We start from the raw sequence: 16371 nt of genomic DNA, 5'->3' as shown, positions 1-16371 counted from the left end.
CAAATTAGAAGCCCCAAGAGAATGTCATGCTGTGAAAATTCCAGTTATTTGAAGATAAGAAATTTTAAAAATTAACTTTTAAGGCTTGATTCATCTATTCTTGCTAGTGTATGACATTCTGAACTAGTGCAAAGCAGCCAGAGCATCTTGAGCAGTTATACTGGATTTACAGCTGCTTGACATTGTTAGAGTACTAGATTATACACACTTGATTCCTTCTACGTCCCTGTGTACACATACCTCACGGTCCCTTTCCCTCCATCTCTGTTAAGTAGATCTGATGCAACAAATAGATTTTTTTTTTTTTTTTTTTAAAGAAATTTTGGGGATTAAGGATCATCTTTTGCTGCTGCTGTTCTTCATAACCAAAAGTTTCTTCAGGAGTAGCTTTGGCACAAAATCTCCTTCAGAGAAATTCCTGAAGTTCCCTCTTTCAAAATGACTGCCATTTTCCACTGTTCTCAATGGGACTGAGATACAACCTACCCTCAGCTAGGATGGGCCCTGTTTCCCATTGTTCCCGGTGGCAATGAAGCCAAACAACCTTCAGGGAAGATGCCCCTAGGAACACTGTTAAGAACTGGTGAATTAGGCGGTGGCCATCTTTACTAAGGGTATCCTGTGGCCTCAGTCCTGTTCAAAACAATGATTGATCATGACCATTTTGAAAGAGAAGAATTTTTGTGTATCCCTGAAGGAGATTACTCATCTTCAGCCTTTGACAAACTTTGTTATAAAAATAATGGAAGGGAAAAATCCTACCTGTCACATCAGCGCCACTCAATCTTTACCTCTCTGCCAATGTCTGTTGATAGACAATATGTTAGAATTTGTAAATTCTGAATGATCTTCTTTGACACAGAGTATTCAGTTTCTTAAAGGACTCATTTTTAAATTAATTTTTTATAAATTAGTGAATAGATTTACGTGTAAATTCTTAGAACATTAATTCTGCAAGTGCTGTGATTTCAGTGGGTACAATATGCTCTATTCATACATAAAGTGGTTGAACTTCAAATGCAAACTCAGCCTTAACTATGGAGCTGCAGTTGATGCCTCCATATAATATGTTTTTGGATTATGACATTCTCATATGTATGGTACTTAATTTATATTCTATAATTTAATAGAACTAGTGACTATTGGAAAAGGGTTAAAGGCATGGTAATGTAATTCATGCAAATCAACATAGGTTTATGAAAAACACATCCTATCAGATTAACTGGATAGCTTTTTTTGATTGCGAGTTTGGTTGATAAAGGTAATGTTGATATTTGACTTGGTAACACATGGCATTTTGATTAAAAAAACTGGAATTATATAAAATTAACATGGCACACTTTGGGTTAAAAACAGGCTAACGTATCGGTACCAAGATGTAATTATAAATAGGGAGTTGTCATTGAGCAGGTGTGTTTGCAGTCCTGTTGGAATTGGTTCTTGGCCTTATGCTATTTAACTTTTTTTTTAATCAATGACCTGGTAGAAAATATAAAATGATCACTGATAAAGGATGCAGATGACACACATGTTGGGGGACTGGTAAAAAATGAACAGGGAAAGTCACTGATACAGAATAATCTGCGTCACTTGGTAAACTGTACTCAAGTAAATCACATGTTTTAATATGGCAAAATTTAAATGTATATGCCAAGGAACAAAGAAAGTAGGCCATACTTACAGGTTGGGGGACTCAATCTTGGCAAGCAGTGACTCTGAAAAAGATTTGGTGATTGTGGTGGATAATCGGCATAAGATTCCAGTGTGATGCTGTGTCCAAATAGAGCGAGTGTGATCCTGGGATCCATAAACAGGGGAATCTTGAGTAGGTGTAGAGAGCTTATTTTGCCTCTGTATTTGGCACTGGTGCAACCACTGCTGGAATATTGTATCCTTTTCTTGTGTCTACAGTTCAAGAAGGATGCTGATAAATTAGAGAGGGTTCAGAGAAGAGCCATGAAAATGATTCAAGGATTAGAAAACATGTCTTATCGCAATAGATTCAAGGAGCTCAATCTCCTTAGTTTAATAAAGAGACAGTTACAGGGTGACTTGATTCGTCTATAAATATCTACATGGGGAACAAATATTTAACAGTGGACTCTTCAGTTTAGCAGAGAAAGGTAAAACATGATCCAGTGGTTGGAAGCTGAGGCTAGACAAATTCAGACTGGAAATGAGATGTTAGTTTTTAACAGTGAGAGTAATTAATCACTGGAACAATTTATCCAGGTTTTGTGGTGGATTCTCCATTATTGACCATTTTTAACCCAAGATTGGATGTTTTGGGGGAAGTTCTTTGCCCTGTGTTATACAGCAGGCCAGATTAGATGATCACAACGGTCCCATTTGGCGTTGGGAATCTATAACAGGGAAAGGTTGTAAAACATTTGGATTAGCAGTTAATTTTAATAAAAAGCTAGAAAAGGGAAAGCTACCATGATACCTTTATATATTCATTTGGAATGCAAAGTTTTTAAGTAGTTTCAAAAATGTTTGATTCCAAATAATTATAAACTGAAATGCTTTTTAAAATAACATTTGATCCGAAATTAGTAATGGAAATATGTAGAGACTTACAGACTACAAATAAATATATTTGAAAACAAAGTAGCTGAAAATTAGTTTCGCCTTTCGTTACCTCTCAAGATCTGAATTCAGAGTTCTGTTTCCTTTACAAGAGTTGAAGGCATCACTAACTACAGCAATATAAAGAATACTTTTTCTTGTAATATTATCAACTATTACAGTAGAAACAGACAACCCAGAGCTATCTTAACTCGGGTTCTGACACCTTTTAAAATGTATTTATTTGTGATCTGTACATCCACATGTTTTGTTAATGATTTGGGATCTCAAACAGTATGTTCTATTAGTTTTAGAAAAAATTCAAGTAATCCTTTGAATTAAAAATTAAAACAATTGCAAATCTTTTCCTCCTTCACTTGCCTACCAGGTCTTGAGTTCAGGATTCCACATGTTCCCTACAGTAGTCTGGATCCTGACGTCTTTTACCACTTAGAACCCTCCTCCTGCTGAGGTGAGAAGGTGTTTGAGCTGGGATTGTATGGGGCTGGAGGAGGAAAAGGACAAAACAGGCGCTTTAGTTGAATGTCTGTTGGAATTCCAAGAGGGAGTTTCTCAGGTTTCTAATGCAGAGCTCTGTGAAGCATACCTGCGGCTGCTGTCAGATGGAAGCTCTGCTTACTACAAGGCACAATAGAAGAGTATAATGCTGGTGTGCAATCAAATATTCATGAATTCAAGGAACACTAATCCCCCTCACTTGCCCTTTTTCTTACATTCACAAACCTGTTTGGTCCCTTGCCTAGGAGAAGAGAAATCTGCAGGTAGCTCATGACCCTGGAGCGTGTGTAGTTTTGTTTTTGCCCATGTAGAGATGAGCTTTGACTGTGCATACATCTCTGAGAATTCTGTAGAAAACTGGCAGTGCCTTAATCATTTCAAGAGTCGTAAGATAACTTGATTGACTGAGATTGCCAGACTGCAAATGGGAGAGCTTGCTCAGGCCATGGCTGTTCTAAAGAAACACAGAAGTTGATTTAGGGTATGAGACTGAATGAACTATTGAAACTCTAAGGGCACAATAAATATGGTGTATAATGGTGCATGGTGTACTTGTCCCTACCTCAAAAATTCTGGTCTTTTCTTTGTGGTTTCTTTTCCCCCGACTCTGGTTCGGGGTCATTAAACGTAGGCTGCTGGAAATCAGAGGTGGTTTTCTGGATTTGATATTTCATTTTTCACTTCTTCTAGTAAAATATACATAATATAAAAATATCAAGTATTTATAGATGGACATACACAAGATATGCTGAATGTAACTACACTGAGTTTGTTTTGCTGACATTTCATTGGAAAGATTTTAAGAATAGGAATCATTCACTTATTTTTTCAAAGAGTAAGTGCTGTCAGAAAGTAAAAGTAAAACCATTAATTTCATAGCATATTCAGTTATCATAGAAATGTAGGGCTGGAAGGGATCTCAAGTGGTAATGAAATCCAGCCCCCTGTGCTGAAGCAGGACTAATTAAACCTAGCCCATCCCTGACAGCTCACGAAAGCTTATGCTCAAATAAATTTGTTAGTCTCTAAGGTGCTACAAGTACTCCTTTTCTTTTTGCGAATACAGACTAACACGGCTGCTACTCTGAAACCTATCCAACCCATTGTTAACCATGGAAGCCTTTAAGTGGTTATACTTATCTGAGAGCCACAGTCTCTGTTGATTTGACCAAAATAGATTTTCTGTGATTAAAAGTGTTAGTATTATTGATTACTATCAGTGAATGCAGCCATATCTGTAGTGTAACTGTCTTGCATCCCATCACAGACTTGACTGCATGATCTTCTCAGGAGAAATTATCAATATATTCACGTTAAATGAGAAACACATCAGCAGTAGGCAGTCATGGGAGATATCATTGAGATCCATCTTTTTCCCATCTGTCCTGGGTGCCAGGGTGCACATCCATCCCTTGCAGACCATTGACCCCAAACTGTTATCTGATGAACAAAAAAAGTTCTATCATTCCATAAACATACAGGTAGCCTACATTGGGATGCATTAAAACTACGATTGTGACATTGGGGAGTGGCCAGCTTACTTTGGTGTGTCTGCACTTGACTCTCCATGTCCCTTTTTATTTCCTTAGAGACTGACAACTTGGTAAACCAGTCTCAGAATAACTTTGTTCTTCTGCAGATTTAAGGCAGGCCTATTCTAGAAAGTTTTGGTAACATAACTATGTCGGTGAGGGGTGTGATTTTTGCCAGCATCGCTGTGCTGCTAAAAGCTCTAGTTACTTGTTATAAAAGTGCTTATACCGATGTAGCTGATGCCAGTCAGGGAACTGGAATATGCTATATCAGTGTAAGCACTTGTATCAATATAAAACTGTTTCTTCACTAGGAACGTTTGCTGCTTTAACCATATTGATATAATTAAACTGGCAGAACTATCTAGTGGAGACTAGTCCTTAGGAATCAGCTCCTTTTGTTTGTAAAACCTGCACTCCAGGTAGTAACCAGGTTCTGCTCTAACTTTCCTCTTCATCCCTCGTTTGTCTTTAAAAAGGTTAATGAAAACTCTTGGTTTTAAATATGCATTGTTCTAGCTGTATGCCTGGTTTATCTTGTGCTGACTCTGTGTCTGTGTATTCTTGTCTCTCAAACAGGGGTTGTATCTGTGGAGATGAAAGCAAAAAAAGGTGCTTTGTGTGGTTTTAAAGCTGAATTGATTCATTCATGGAATGAATCCAAATACCTTAAATGGCCAAATAGGAAAGTTGCTTCAGCTATTTGTTTTTGAGAGTTCAGCTTGGATACCTTGTTGAGCAACCATATCCGCAGACTGCCTTTACTGTTGTGTGCATGCTCTTAAATTGACAATATAAAATCCTGGAAATTGGAGATGGAAATGACCTACCATCTCAGGAAAATGGAGCATTCTTCCCTAATATTTTCATCTGTTGTTTGTACAGCTTAGTTCTAATGTCACAAGGAATAGAATTTCCGTCTCTTCCTTTTGGGAGAATATTCCGAAGTCAAGTAAAATGACTTGCCTTCATTTTTAATCCTTGGCTGTGTGGTATTGGTGCTGCATGTTTAGCTGTGAGATTGTGTAATTTGCATGCAGCGCGCACACAAAATCTGTATGTGTGGGAACATTAACAATAACTTTTTAAACATAAAACTGCTTAAAAACTGGTGTCTTCTCTGTTACCTGCTGAGAGTTGAGTTCAGGGTTCGGTTTGTGCAGCCACATCCATCTCAAAACATGACACACTGCACTGTTTAGCATTGCTAACCAATTCAAAATGTGCATCTGTTATACTTTTTCATTGCTTGTTAGGCTTTTAATGTATACCTTCATGTATAGTATGTTTAACATGGGCAAAATATTGCTTTATGGAACTTAAATTTTAAATTTCCTGAAGTTTTGATATAATTTTCAACAGTAGTGTTGCATGTGACTGATACATACATACATACATACATTTTATAAAAATATATATATATATAAATTAGTTAAAATTTTAAAGGATAATGGTCATATTCTGCTACTGTATTTGAACTGTTAAAAAATGATGAGGAAAAAAGATTACTGGTACAGTAGATTTCCATCCTGTGGATCTCCTGCTTCTGTGGGGTGACTGAATGGTTGATGGGAATTAACTCAGTCAAGAGGCATTCCAACTAATAGGATGTGAGCCAGAGTGCTCATCAGCTGTTCTGACAGCTAGTACCAGTTTTCTCTTCTGTCTGCGAGCAGGCTCAAAATCACTCCACAGATACTCTTGGTGCTTGGCTCTTCATGGGCATGCTTGATACTCAGAGGTTGGTTTCTGATTTTAAAAATGCCTCCTATGCTTTCCGTGATTCTGCTGTGAAGTTCCTAGTGTTGTTTTCTAAGATTATGCTTGAAGTGTGTTAGTCTACATAGGACTTTTGACCTTTTTAGTCACAAACTTTTTAGTCATTTGGCCTTGGTGTTCCGGTAAGGAGAAGCAGTCTAGTCCCTTCAAATGCAGAAAATGTTTGCCTCCAGTTGACAGGACTGTTGCATATCCTGCAGCAGCATGGGTCATGATTCCTCCCAAGGTACCATAAAAGTTATCAACTCAAGCCAGTGAATATGGGCAAGCATCATGCCACCTGGCTGCTCTAGAAAAGAGTAGAGTCAAAGTTTTTTGCCTCAGCCAGCGGCTCTGCACTGGAGACTGGCATTTTGACAAGTCATTAGATATAGGTTCAAGAGAACCATTTCAGTATCTTCAACGTTCCACTTTATCACACTGAATAAAGTTGAAGGGCTGAATCCACCTCTTGATCTGAAGGGGGAGGCTTTAAATTGCCTCATCTCCCCAGCTTTGAAGCGTGTGCTGAAGTTTGCACTGGTTGTGCACTCTGTGCTTGCATGTCTGATCTTTCAGTGTGTTCTCTGTATTCCAGTTCCTCTATCCTTTTAACGCTGGCACAGGTGAAGCAAATGTTTGGGCTGTGTGGCTCCGTTTAACCTCATAACTTTAGGTGTAATTGGTGTCTCAGGTGCCGTTTGCCATGGGTCAAGTCATCTTGTACGCTGAAAGGCTGCTAATTGAGGACTTTGACATTTTTACTGTAGACAGCAACATCTTTAGTGCAGTGGGTTCTGGAAACATTCAAGGTGCTAGAAAGAGGTACAATACGTAAGTAATGCGATCAGAGTAGTTTTTCAAATCCTGGGTTCGCAGGCTTAATTTTTAATAAGGCCTTGTCTTATTGTGTCTACACAATGTGTGTCTAACTGTGTCTACACAGTTTTGTCAGTAAAAGGCAGGTTTTGCCAACAAAACAGTGGAGGTGTACACGCTACAAAGCTACTTTCGGTGGCAAAATAAAACCACCTTTCCGAGAGGCTTACAGCTTTTTGCAACAAAGCTAAAAAGACAAAGCATCAGTGTAGATGCCGCCATTCGTTATGTTGACATAACTGGTCTCCCCCAGTATTCCACAATGCCCATCATGACTGCTCTGCTCACTATTTTGAACTTGGCTTCCCTGCAGGCACGCGCCCCTGCCCCTTCAAAGCTCTGGGAAGCTTTGACATTGCTCAGTGTGAAGAGCTCTGTGAGCTGTACCTGCCCTCATGAGACATTACAAAGCTTTCCCAAAGCATCCTTCAGCCAGTTGTGCAGTGGGATAGATACCCACAGTGCACTGCTTTGTGTCAATGGAAGAGCTGCTAGTGTGGATGTGGTCTGCAGACACAAGGAGCGGACATAGTGTGGACATGCAACAGCGGTTTAATTGGCATAACTTTTGTCGACAAAACTCTAGTGTAGACATGGCCTTAGTTTCGAAAATGGGGAAGTTCCAGAGGAGTAGAAGAAAGCCGTGTTTTAAAAGAATAAACAGAAAACAGAATAACCCATGTAACTGAAGATTTTGTGCTCTGAAGATACATGAAGCAGTAGATTGAGTGGTCAGTGGGTAGGTGAGAGGTAGAGTTCAGAAGAGTTCCTATTTGTATGAAAAGCAATTTAAGGATAAGCAGTTACTGACCCTCAGAAAGTCTGCATGCTTTAGCTTGTGCCCTCTATTGGTTATTACCCAACAGCTTAGCTGAAATTCTAAATCCAGATAGGATCCCTCACAAGCCAGAGGTTTAAGATATATATGATTTATGGATTGGTGATCTGTGGCAGAAGGCCAGAATTATGGTAAGTCATTTTCTCTTTCAGCATTCTAGGTTATAAGGACCCCAAAATAAATGGTGGGATACATAGAGGGCTCACACTGATCGACATCAATATTCACGGGAAATTGCTTGTTTGCAATGTTGAGTTCATTTCCCCCCGTCCCGTCCCCCCACAGTGCTCCAGAAAAAGATGGAACCTCTGAAAGTTCATTGCTAGTATGTCCTCAGTAAAAAGTACCTTACTGTCCCCAAATTGAATAATTCCTGTTAATATCTAGTGCATGTGACCAAGAATCACAGTAATCAAGGTCCAGTTTTTCCTGGGCTGTTGTGGGAGAGGAGGAGCTTCCCTCTTCCACCTCTGCACACTTTTTCCTTTCCTACCATCAATCTTGGGAGAGATTGTACTTTTTTGGGGTACAGTTTTTTTCCCAAGGTCTCCCTGGGTAGAACAGTTGCACACCAACTTTATATTAATTCCCATGAGCAGAAAATTCCATGTGGGCATTATTGTATGAAGGGGGGGGGGGAAATGCCTGTATATGGTGATAATCTAAACTTTGTAGTTCGAAATTCAGGCATGTCTGTGTATTTCCTATTGTTGCCCTAGAGTTTGAATAGATTCCTTTGTGCCCATTGCAGTAAGTTCTCCCTTCCTTTCTCTCTCCTGCTTCCAGCCCATCCTCAATTCCTCTGTTGCCTCCTCTTCTCCAAACTTCAGTTTATCAGATCAGTTAGAAGCTATTCTCTGTACCTTTGCAACCTGTGGAAGAAAGATGCACCAAGCTTGGATACAGGACTCCCGACAGGGTCTAATCATGACAATTGTACAATAGTTTCCCATGTCATCTTTAGAATATTTCTTTTATTGAAGCCTGAGACCCTACTGGTCCTCCTTGCTGCAATTGAACAATATTTTCCCATCTTCATGTTACTTGTAAATTGAATCAGATTTCCTTCCACTTCCGTTATATATTTCATTCTTTATGAATACAATATTTTAGGTTTTGATGTTGGCAAATTTTGCCAACCCACTTACATGGCCCTGTTTAGGTTTGTTGAAATTAACAAAATAATTTGAAATCCCTCACTGTCAGGAAGTTCTTACTGATACCAGGCCTAAATTTTTTGCCTTTCTTAATTTTTTTTCTTCCCCTTTCTCCTTTATTTCCCCCATGCACAACCCTAAAAAAATTTCTTTGTTCTTGTTGTTCGCTCCCAGTAAATAACTGTAGATTGTTAAATCTCTCCATTTTTCTCTTCGGTAACCTGCTGTGTGTGTATGAAGCTCTCCTACTTTCCCCAGGAATCAGTCTGTCTTGCATTATTGAGTACTTCTGTTGCTTTTCTCTCTTTGAACTCTTCCAGGTTTGTCAGTTTCTTTCAGACAATGTAGTACCCAAAACTGAATGCATTTCAGATGCAGTTGCTCCAGAACAATTTACTTTCCTGTTCCATGTTGCCTCTGTGTATTTAGCCCTAAATTGCATTGGCCATTTTTGTTATCTCGTATTACAGATATTGCTATTCACTCTTGTGCTTAGCTCATCTTGGCAGTACTGCTTCCCAGCTTCCTCCCTCCCAGTGACTGGCTATCCGATTATTTTCTCCCACTCTTTTTCTGACCATGTTTATCATCTCTCATGGTCCCTTTGTATTAATTCTGTGTCCTTGTTGGTGTTTTCAACTCCTCCCAATTTAATGTGATTTTTTTCATTAAGAGACTGCTTACTTCCATTTCCAGTTCATTGAACTTGCTAGCTCTGAGACCTTCTACTAGATACGTTTCCCTCCTCCAACTTGAGATACCATGATTTAATATTATTCTTTTGTGGAGTTTTTTGTGGAGAGTATTTGTTTTATCCAAATGATTTACTAAAATCTAAATACACAACATGAACTGCAGTGCCTTTATTCACTAACTTTGCACTTCTGTTTAAAAAACAAAACAAAACCCCACAACATTGTCCCTGGAAAAAATTATTCTCTATAAACTCATGTTGTGTCATATTACTCCATTAGCTTCTAGATATTTAGTGATTTATCTTACTAATGATGTAAATTAGATTTATGTGATGGTTATTGCCGGGATCATTCTTTTCTTTTAAATTGTGCTATGTTGGGATTTCTCCAATTTCCTGGCACTCTTCCCATTTGGACACTTTTTTTACGTATAGTTGTCAGCACCACAGAAAGTTCAGACTGTTTTTTTGTTAATCAAAATGCGTTTGTTTCAAGAGTATAGTAATTCCCATCAAAAACGTAAGTGAAAATGTTTGGAACCTTAGAAAAGATGGGAATAAATCTATTTAGTTCATCTTCTGGCCAATGTAGCAATGTTCTGTAGACTGTATTCTCTAATCCTTATTCCAGGCCAGTTTGAAGATTTGAACAAAGTTTTTTTCCAGCAGCTCTATTGAGAAACTAATATGTAGTCTAATAAATCTGAGTAAGAAATGTTTCTTGGAATTCATCCTAAGTTTGCCTTTCCTTAATGTCATGCCTTCATATTTACTGTGTGCAATTTTAAAAATTCTTTTTTTAATAAACCTGATTTACTTGAAGGACAGCTCTGACTTTTCTCTAGTAGCAGCACTCCACAGCTCTTAACTTTAACAGATATTTATAGTTGGATCTGACATCAGGAAATTCTGATGCCCAATTAGTTACGTTAGGAAGCAAAAAATGTTTCTCTTGACCAGTGCTGTAATATAAGATATCAATGTTTAAAAAAACTTGATAGAATGTGCCATTACTGTTTTAAGTGGAAAATGTAGTATTCATGCTGCTTCCATAGAGGACAGCATCACTGGTACTACTGTTGTGCTGCAGGCTTCAGTGATATCTACCATTGGCCCAAGTAAGCTCAGTTAAGCAAAGTCTCTCTAATATATTGTGTTCCCTATTACAATAGCAGTTGGTTAATGAACATTTTTATGGAGATTTTAGTAGTAGTTCATCAAACGACAATAAGGAAAACAGTCTCAGGTTAGTCCCTGTCTAGGCTGTTGATCTCAAAAGCAGGTAATAGCAACAATACTTTTTGTTCATAGCTAATATAATATTTTATGTTTAAATACATGTTAGTTTCTTAATTTTAAGTTTAGAGAATCATTTGATAAATATAGCAAAAGCATGGGGGAATCTTATTTGTTTTGTCCTTACAGTAACAAAAACTTTTAAGAGAACAGATGATTTTATTGCTTCAAAAGCTGCGACTGTTGACCAAGATCACAAGTTTAGATGCAAGCTCTTGGACTGTTCAAAATCATTCCGCAAAGCGAAGTTGCTACATTATCATATGAAATATTTTCATGGAGTGGAGAAAGCACCAGAACCACAGCAGAGTCCAGTACAAAGAAATATTCAAACAAGAGGTTTTTTGGCTTCTGAAAAAGCCAGACGAAGTTTAAACAGAAGGCGGACTACGTCTGGTTCATTGTGTAAGTATGTTGGCTATCTCTTCATTTCTAAGGAGCATTCTAGTATCTAGAATGAAAAGGAAAATTAGTGGAAAACATTTCGGTTACATGATAGATATTAGGCGAAGAAGGGTCCTTTGGGTTCATCTTCTTTTTCTTCTTTTAAATATCTACCTGAATTGAGAGATGTTATTTAGAAACATAAATACAAATGGTATAATGTAACAATATAATTTAGAGGTTAGAGAAGATGATGCTCTCCTCCAGAAACTGGCCAAGTTATTTCATGAACTGATTTATCCTAGCAACTTCTTTTCCTCCCCTTCAGCAATTTATTCCACTATTAAACCTTTGTGTGTTTAACTAAAAAAGAAAAAATACACCTGAAATACTGGAATCCTTTCATTTTATTTTTGCTTGGCAATGTCCTTCTTCCCCAAACAATACTCTCAGAAGAGGAAAGGACAAGAGAAGTTCTTTCATCAACCAGTCTAAATATCTAACTCATTTCTTTCTCAATCTTTCACTTTCCTCATTCAGAAGAAGGGATAAAAGTAACTAAAAGTCCAGTCTCACTTGTGATTTCTGTGGTAATTACGGTTGCTTGCTTTTAAGCTGCTGGTGGAACTCTGACAAGAATCCTGTTCTGCATGACTACAGATGTAGGAGTTGAGTTCTTGTGAAATAATTTTGTATAATTTACTTGAGTAGAAGAGGGGAAAAATCAGAAGGACATGGGAAAATGCAGGATTCTCATTAGGTGACACCCACCTGTACCCTTCAAAATGGAATCTTATTGGTTGTGTTCTGCTTTATATTTTTGTTTGCTGTGCTCAACACTGTGCTCACTAGAATTATGCATGATATTTCAGATAAACTCTGGGCTAGGTTTGTTTTTGGTTTTTTTGTATTTTAGTTCCATTTAGATAGAAGTTTTTATGGATTTTCTTCTGCTCTTAGCCCATATTTGTAAAATATTTTTTTCGAAATATATCTTCTTGTGCCACATTATAGTGCATAGGGATAAAGACAAGACTACACTGTTTACCTAAATTCTCAATTTCTGGGCTTTTCTGAGTTTAAAATCTCAAACATTAATGTTGCATTAACATTTTGTAAAATTAATTATCTTATACAATTAAATAATATAACTTGCAAAATTTTTGTGTTTAATTAAAAAGTAGCAGCTAGTTATTTTAAACCAGAATTAAAGCAAGATGCATATAGCTTTAAACACCCCCCCATCATGATCTTTAGTTTATTATCCTTGCAAAGACAATGGTTCCTCATTTGAGAGGCTGCCTTTCCTGTTCATATACCACTTACATATCTGAAAGTAGTTTTTAGTATCCTACAAAACTAAAAATCCTGCATTCCAAGTAGTTTTACAGTTTGCGCAAAAAAAAAGCAAAATTAAAAAAATTGGACTAAAAGTGTAGGCAGAGTTTTTCTTAAATGAGTTAGAGGGGAATGCTTTTAAAAATAACTACCCTTTATAGTTTTACTATACATAACATTTAAAACAAGCTAAATAAGTAGTGGTGGAAAAAATACTGTGGAGAACTGCTAATGCTTAAGAGAATGATCGAGATGGGCTTCTTCTGCTTCCTGTCTTGTCTGTGTCTGTGATGGTTCCTACTTTATAGGATCTGGTTCTGAGCTGCATTTCTAGTTCTTTTAATAATTTGATCTATAGAAATTCTAGTCTTTTTGTAATATCCCTTGGTTCCTCCTTGGTCATCTGAGCCTCTGAGAACTTGATGTCTTGTGTTGTTCTTGAGGGAGAGTAAAGGCCATGTCTTGTGTATGCAAATGCCTGAGGAATGAAGACTTCAGTGCTACCACATAGTTTGATCTGACTTAGAATTTATACTTCTGAGTAAAGGACCAATTTATTTTAACACAAGCTATTTTAAATCCTTCCCATGAAAGCTGTCTTGATACCAGAAGTAATATAAAAATGAAGTGTTGTTTTAAAGTAGGATACGTTCTGAGGTTTACTCATTTTGCGTTTCAGCTTCTCGTATTGCCATATTTTATGCTTCACATTACAAATTTTCATACTCCTCTTTCATTTCCTGTCTTAATTTGTCTGCTACTAAAGACTTTTTTCATGTTGAGTACTATACAGTTTTGGAAAAACTCATTTGGACCAATTGTATTTTTAGCGATTATATTTTGAAGTTTCTGTATTGCAGTGCAGGAACTCATAGCCTTATGAGGGCTTCTGATAGTGCTTTATTGAATTAAGCTGGCAAAACAGACCATTTTTCATTCAGAGGTTTTGAATCTTTATTCAGTTCTGCTCACATGCTTTTCAGGCACAAAAGCCCATTTAAAAAAAAACAACACAACTTCTTTAATTCCTCTATATTGGGAGAAGCAGGCCACAAAAAGACCATTTAGGGGAGCTCAATCTCTGCATGCTAGGGAGCAATACAGAGGCAGTTTTTGTGGGGTGTCTGTGGCCTGTGAGTTTACTCTATATAGATTCATGTCATCCTTGCATAGTATCTGTGCTGGTGCAGCTGCATCGGTGATCTAGCACTAGCTTCAGGTTGAAGTGGAGGGAAATTTATTTCTGATTCTCAACTCTCTCAACCTTGCGGAGATGAAAGAAAATGTAGGCATAATATAGATTACTGTTTCTGTGGGGGACATTCTCTGGTGGAGAACCCTCTGTTAAGGATGAGTTCAAATAATAACCATGGCAGATATCCCTTTGGCAGCATGAAGCCAGGGGGATGGAAGGGAGGTACTGAAGCCCAAAAGTCCCAAGGGGGTGTGGAGGTAGAACTGGAGTATATTCTTTCAACTTAGCCCTCTCCTATGTATTTTACTGTACGTGGTGGAATGAGCCCTTGGTTTTTAAATAATGCACTGCTTGGGCTTAAAAAGGTCTCTGCAGACTATGATGCTAAGAAGCTTAGGATACCAGAATAACAAAAGAATCTGGAGGAGAAATGTTGTATCAGATCCTCAGATGAAGGCACTAATTATATAATACTGACTAATTTTTATATACAAAAAATTGTTAAAAGAAGACAATAAGAGGACCAGAAAAATACCACCATGCTAAACAACAAAGTAAAAGAAGCAGTGAGAGGCAAAAAGTCATCCTTTAAAAAGCGGAAGTTAAATCCTATTGAGGAAAATAGAAACAAGCATAAACTCTGGCAAGTGAAGTATAAAAATATAATTAGGAAGGCCAAAAAAGAATTTGAAGGACAGCTAGTCAAAGACTCAAAAAGTAATAGCAATTTATTTTTAAAAATAGATCAGAAGCTGGAAGCCTGCTAAACAATCGGTGGGGCCACTGGATGATTGACATGCTAAAGGAGCACTCAAGGGGGATAAGGCCATTGTGGAGAAACTAAATGAATTCTCTGCATCAGTCTTCACTGCAGAGGATGTGAGGGAGATTCCCACATCTAAGCTATTCTTTTTAGGTGACAAATCTGAGGAACTGTCCCAGATTGAGGTGTCAGTAGAGGAGGTATTTGAACAAATTGATAAGTTAAACAGTAATAAGTCACCAGGACCAGATGGTATTCACCCAAGAGTTCTGAGGGAACTCAAATGTGAAATTGCAGAACTACTAACTGTGGTATGTAATCTATCATTTAAATCAGGTTCTGTACCAGATAACTGAAAGATAGCTAATGTGACACCAATTTTAAAAAAAGGCTCCAGAGGTGATCCTGGCATTTACAGGCTGGTAAGCCTAACTTCAGTACCAGACAAGTTGGTTGAAACTACAGTAAAGAACAGAATGATTAGGCGCATAGATGAACATTATTGGTTGGGGAAGAGTCAACGTGGCTTTTGTAAGGGGAAATCATGCCTCACCAATCTATTAAAATTCTTTGAGGGGTCAACAGATATGTGGATAAGGGTGATCCAGTGGATATAGTGCACTTAAATTTTCAGAAAGCCTTTGACAAGGTCCCTCATCAAAAGCTCTTAAGCCAAGTAAGCTGCCATGGGATCAGAGGAAGGGTCCTCTCCTCATAAGTCATGTGTTCCAGACCCCTAATCATTTTTGTTGCCCTTCGCTGGACTCTCTCCAATTTATCCACATCCTTCTTGTAGTGTGGGGCCCAAAACTGGACACAGTACTCCAGATGAGGCCTCACCAATGTCGAATAGAGGGGAACAATCACGTCCCTCGATCTGCTCTCTATGTATCTAGTATCTGCCCTACTTATACATCCCAAAATGCCATTGGCCTTCTTGGCAACAAGGGCACACTGCTGACTCATATCCAGCTTCTCGTCCACTGTAACCCCTAGGTCCTTTTCCGCAGAACTGCTGCCTAGCCATTCGGTCCCTAGTCTGTAGCGGTGCATTGGGTTCTTCTGTCCTAAGTGCAGGACCCTGCACTTATCCTTATTGAACCTCATCAGGTTTCTTTTGGCCCAATCCTCCAATTTGTCTAGGTCCCTCTGTATCCTATCCCTGCCCTCCAGCGTATCTACCACTCCTCCCAGTTTAGTATCATCCGCAAATTTGCTGAGAGTGCAATCCACACCATCCTCCAGATCATTTATGAAGATATTGAACAAAACCGGCCCCAGGACCGACCCCTGGGGCACTCCACTTGACACCGGCTGCCAACTAGACATGGAGCCATTGATCACTACCCGTTGAGCCTGGCAATCTAGCCAACTTTCTACCCACCTTATAGTGCATTCATCCAGCCCATATTTCTTTAACTTGCTGACAAGAATACTGTGGGAGACCGTG

The 16371-nt window shown here is 38.3% G+C and overlaps 1 protein-coding gene across 7 annotated transcripts in view; it reads left to right on the top strand.

Annotated features, from left to right (window-relative positions):
• The window catches only part of PHF20 (PHD finger protein 20), a 176293-nt gene that overhangs the window by 73515 nt on the left and 86407 nt on the right, over positions 1 to 16371 (top strand). For 4 of the 7 annotated variants that reach the window (XM_074970384.1, XM_074970387.1, XM_074970385.1 and 1 more), the window contains exon 10: positions 11371 to 11646. The exons of the other annotated variants lie outside the window; for them this stretch is intronic. In XM_074970384.1, the coding sequence (XP_074826485.1) occupies positions 11371 to 11646 (276 nt within the window). The remainder of the gene's footprint in view (positions 1 to 11370; positions 11647 to 16371) is intronic. 7 annotated transcript variants of the gene reach the window in all.

This window comes from Natator depressus, chromosome 13 (assembly GCF_965152275.1).
Source record: "Natator depressus isolate rNatDep1 chromosome 13, rNatDep2.hap1, whole genome shotgun sequence".
Lineage (NCBI taxonomy): Eukaryota > Metazoa > Chordata > Testudines > Cheloniidae > Natator > Natator depressus.
This window is presented reverse-complemented; position numbering and strand designations above follow the sequence as displayed.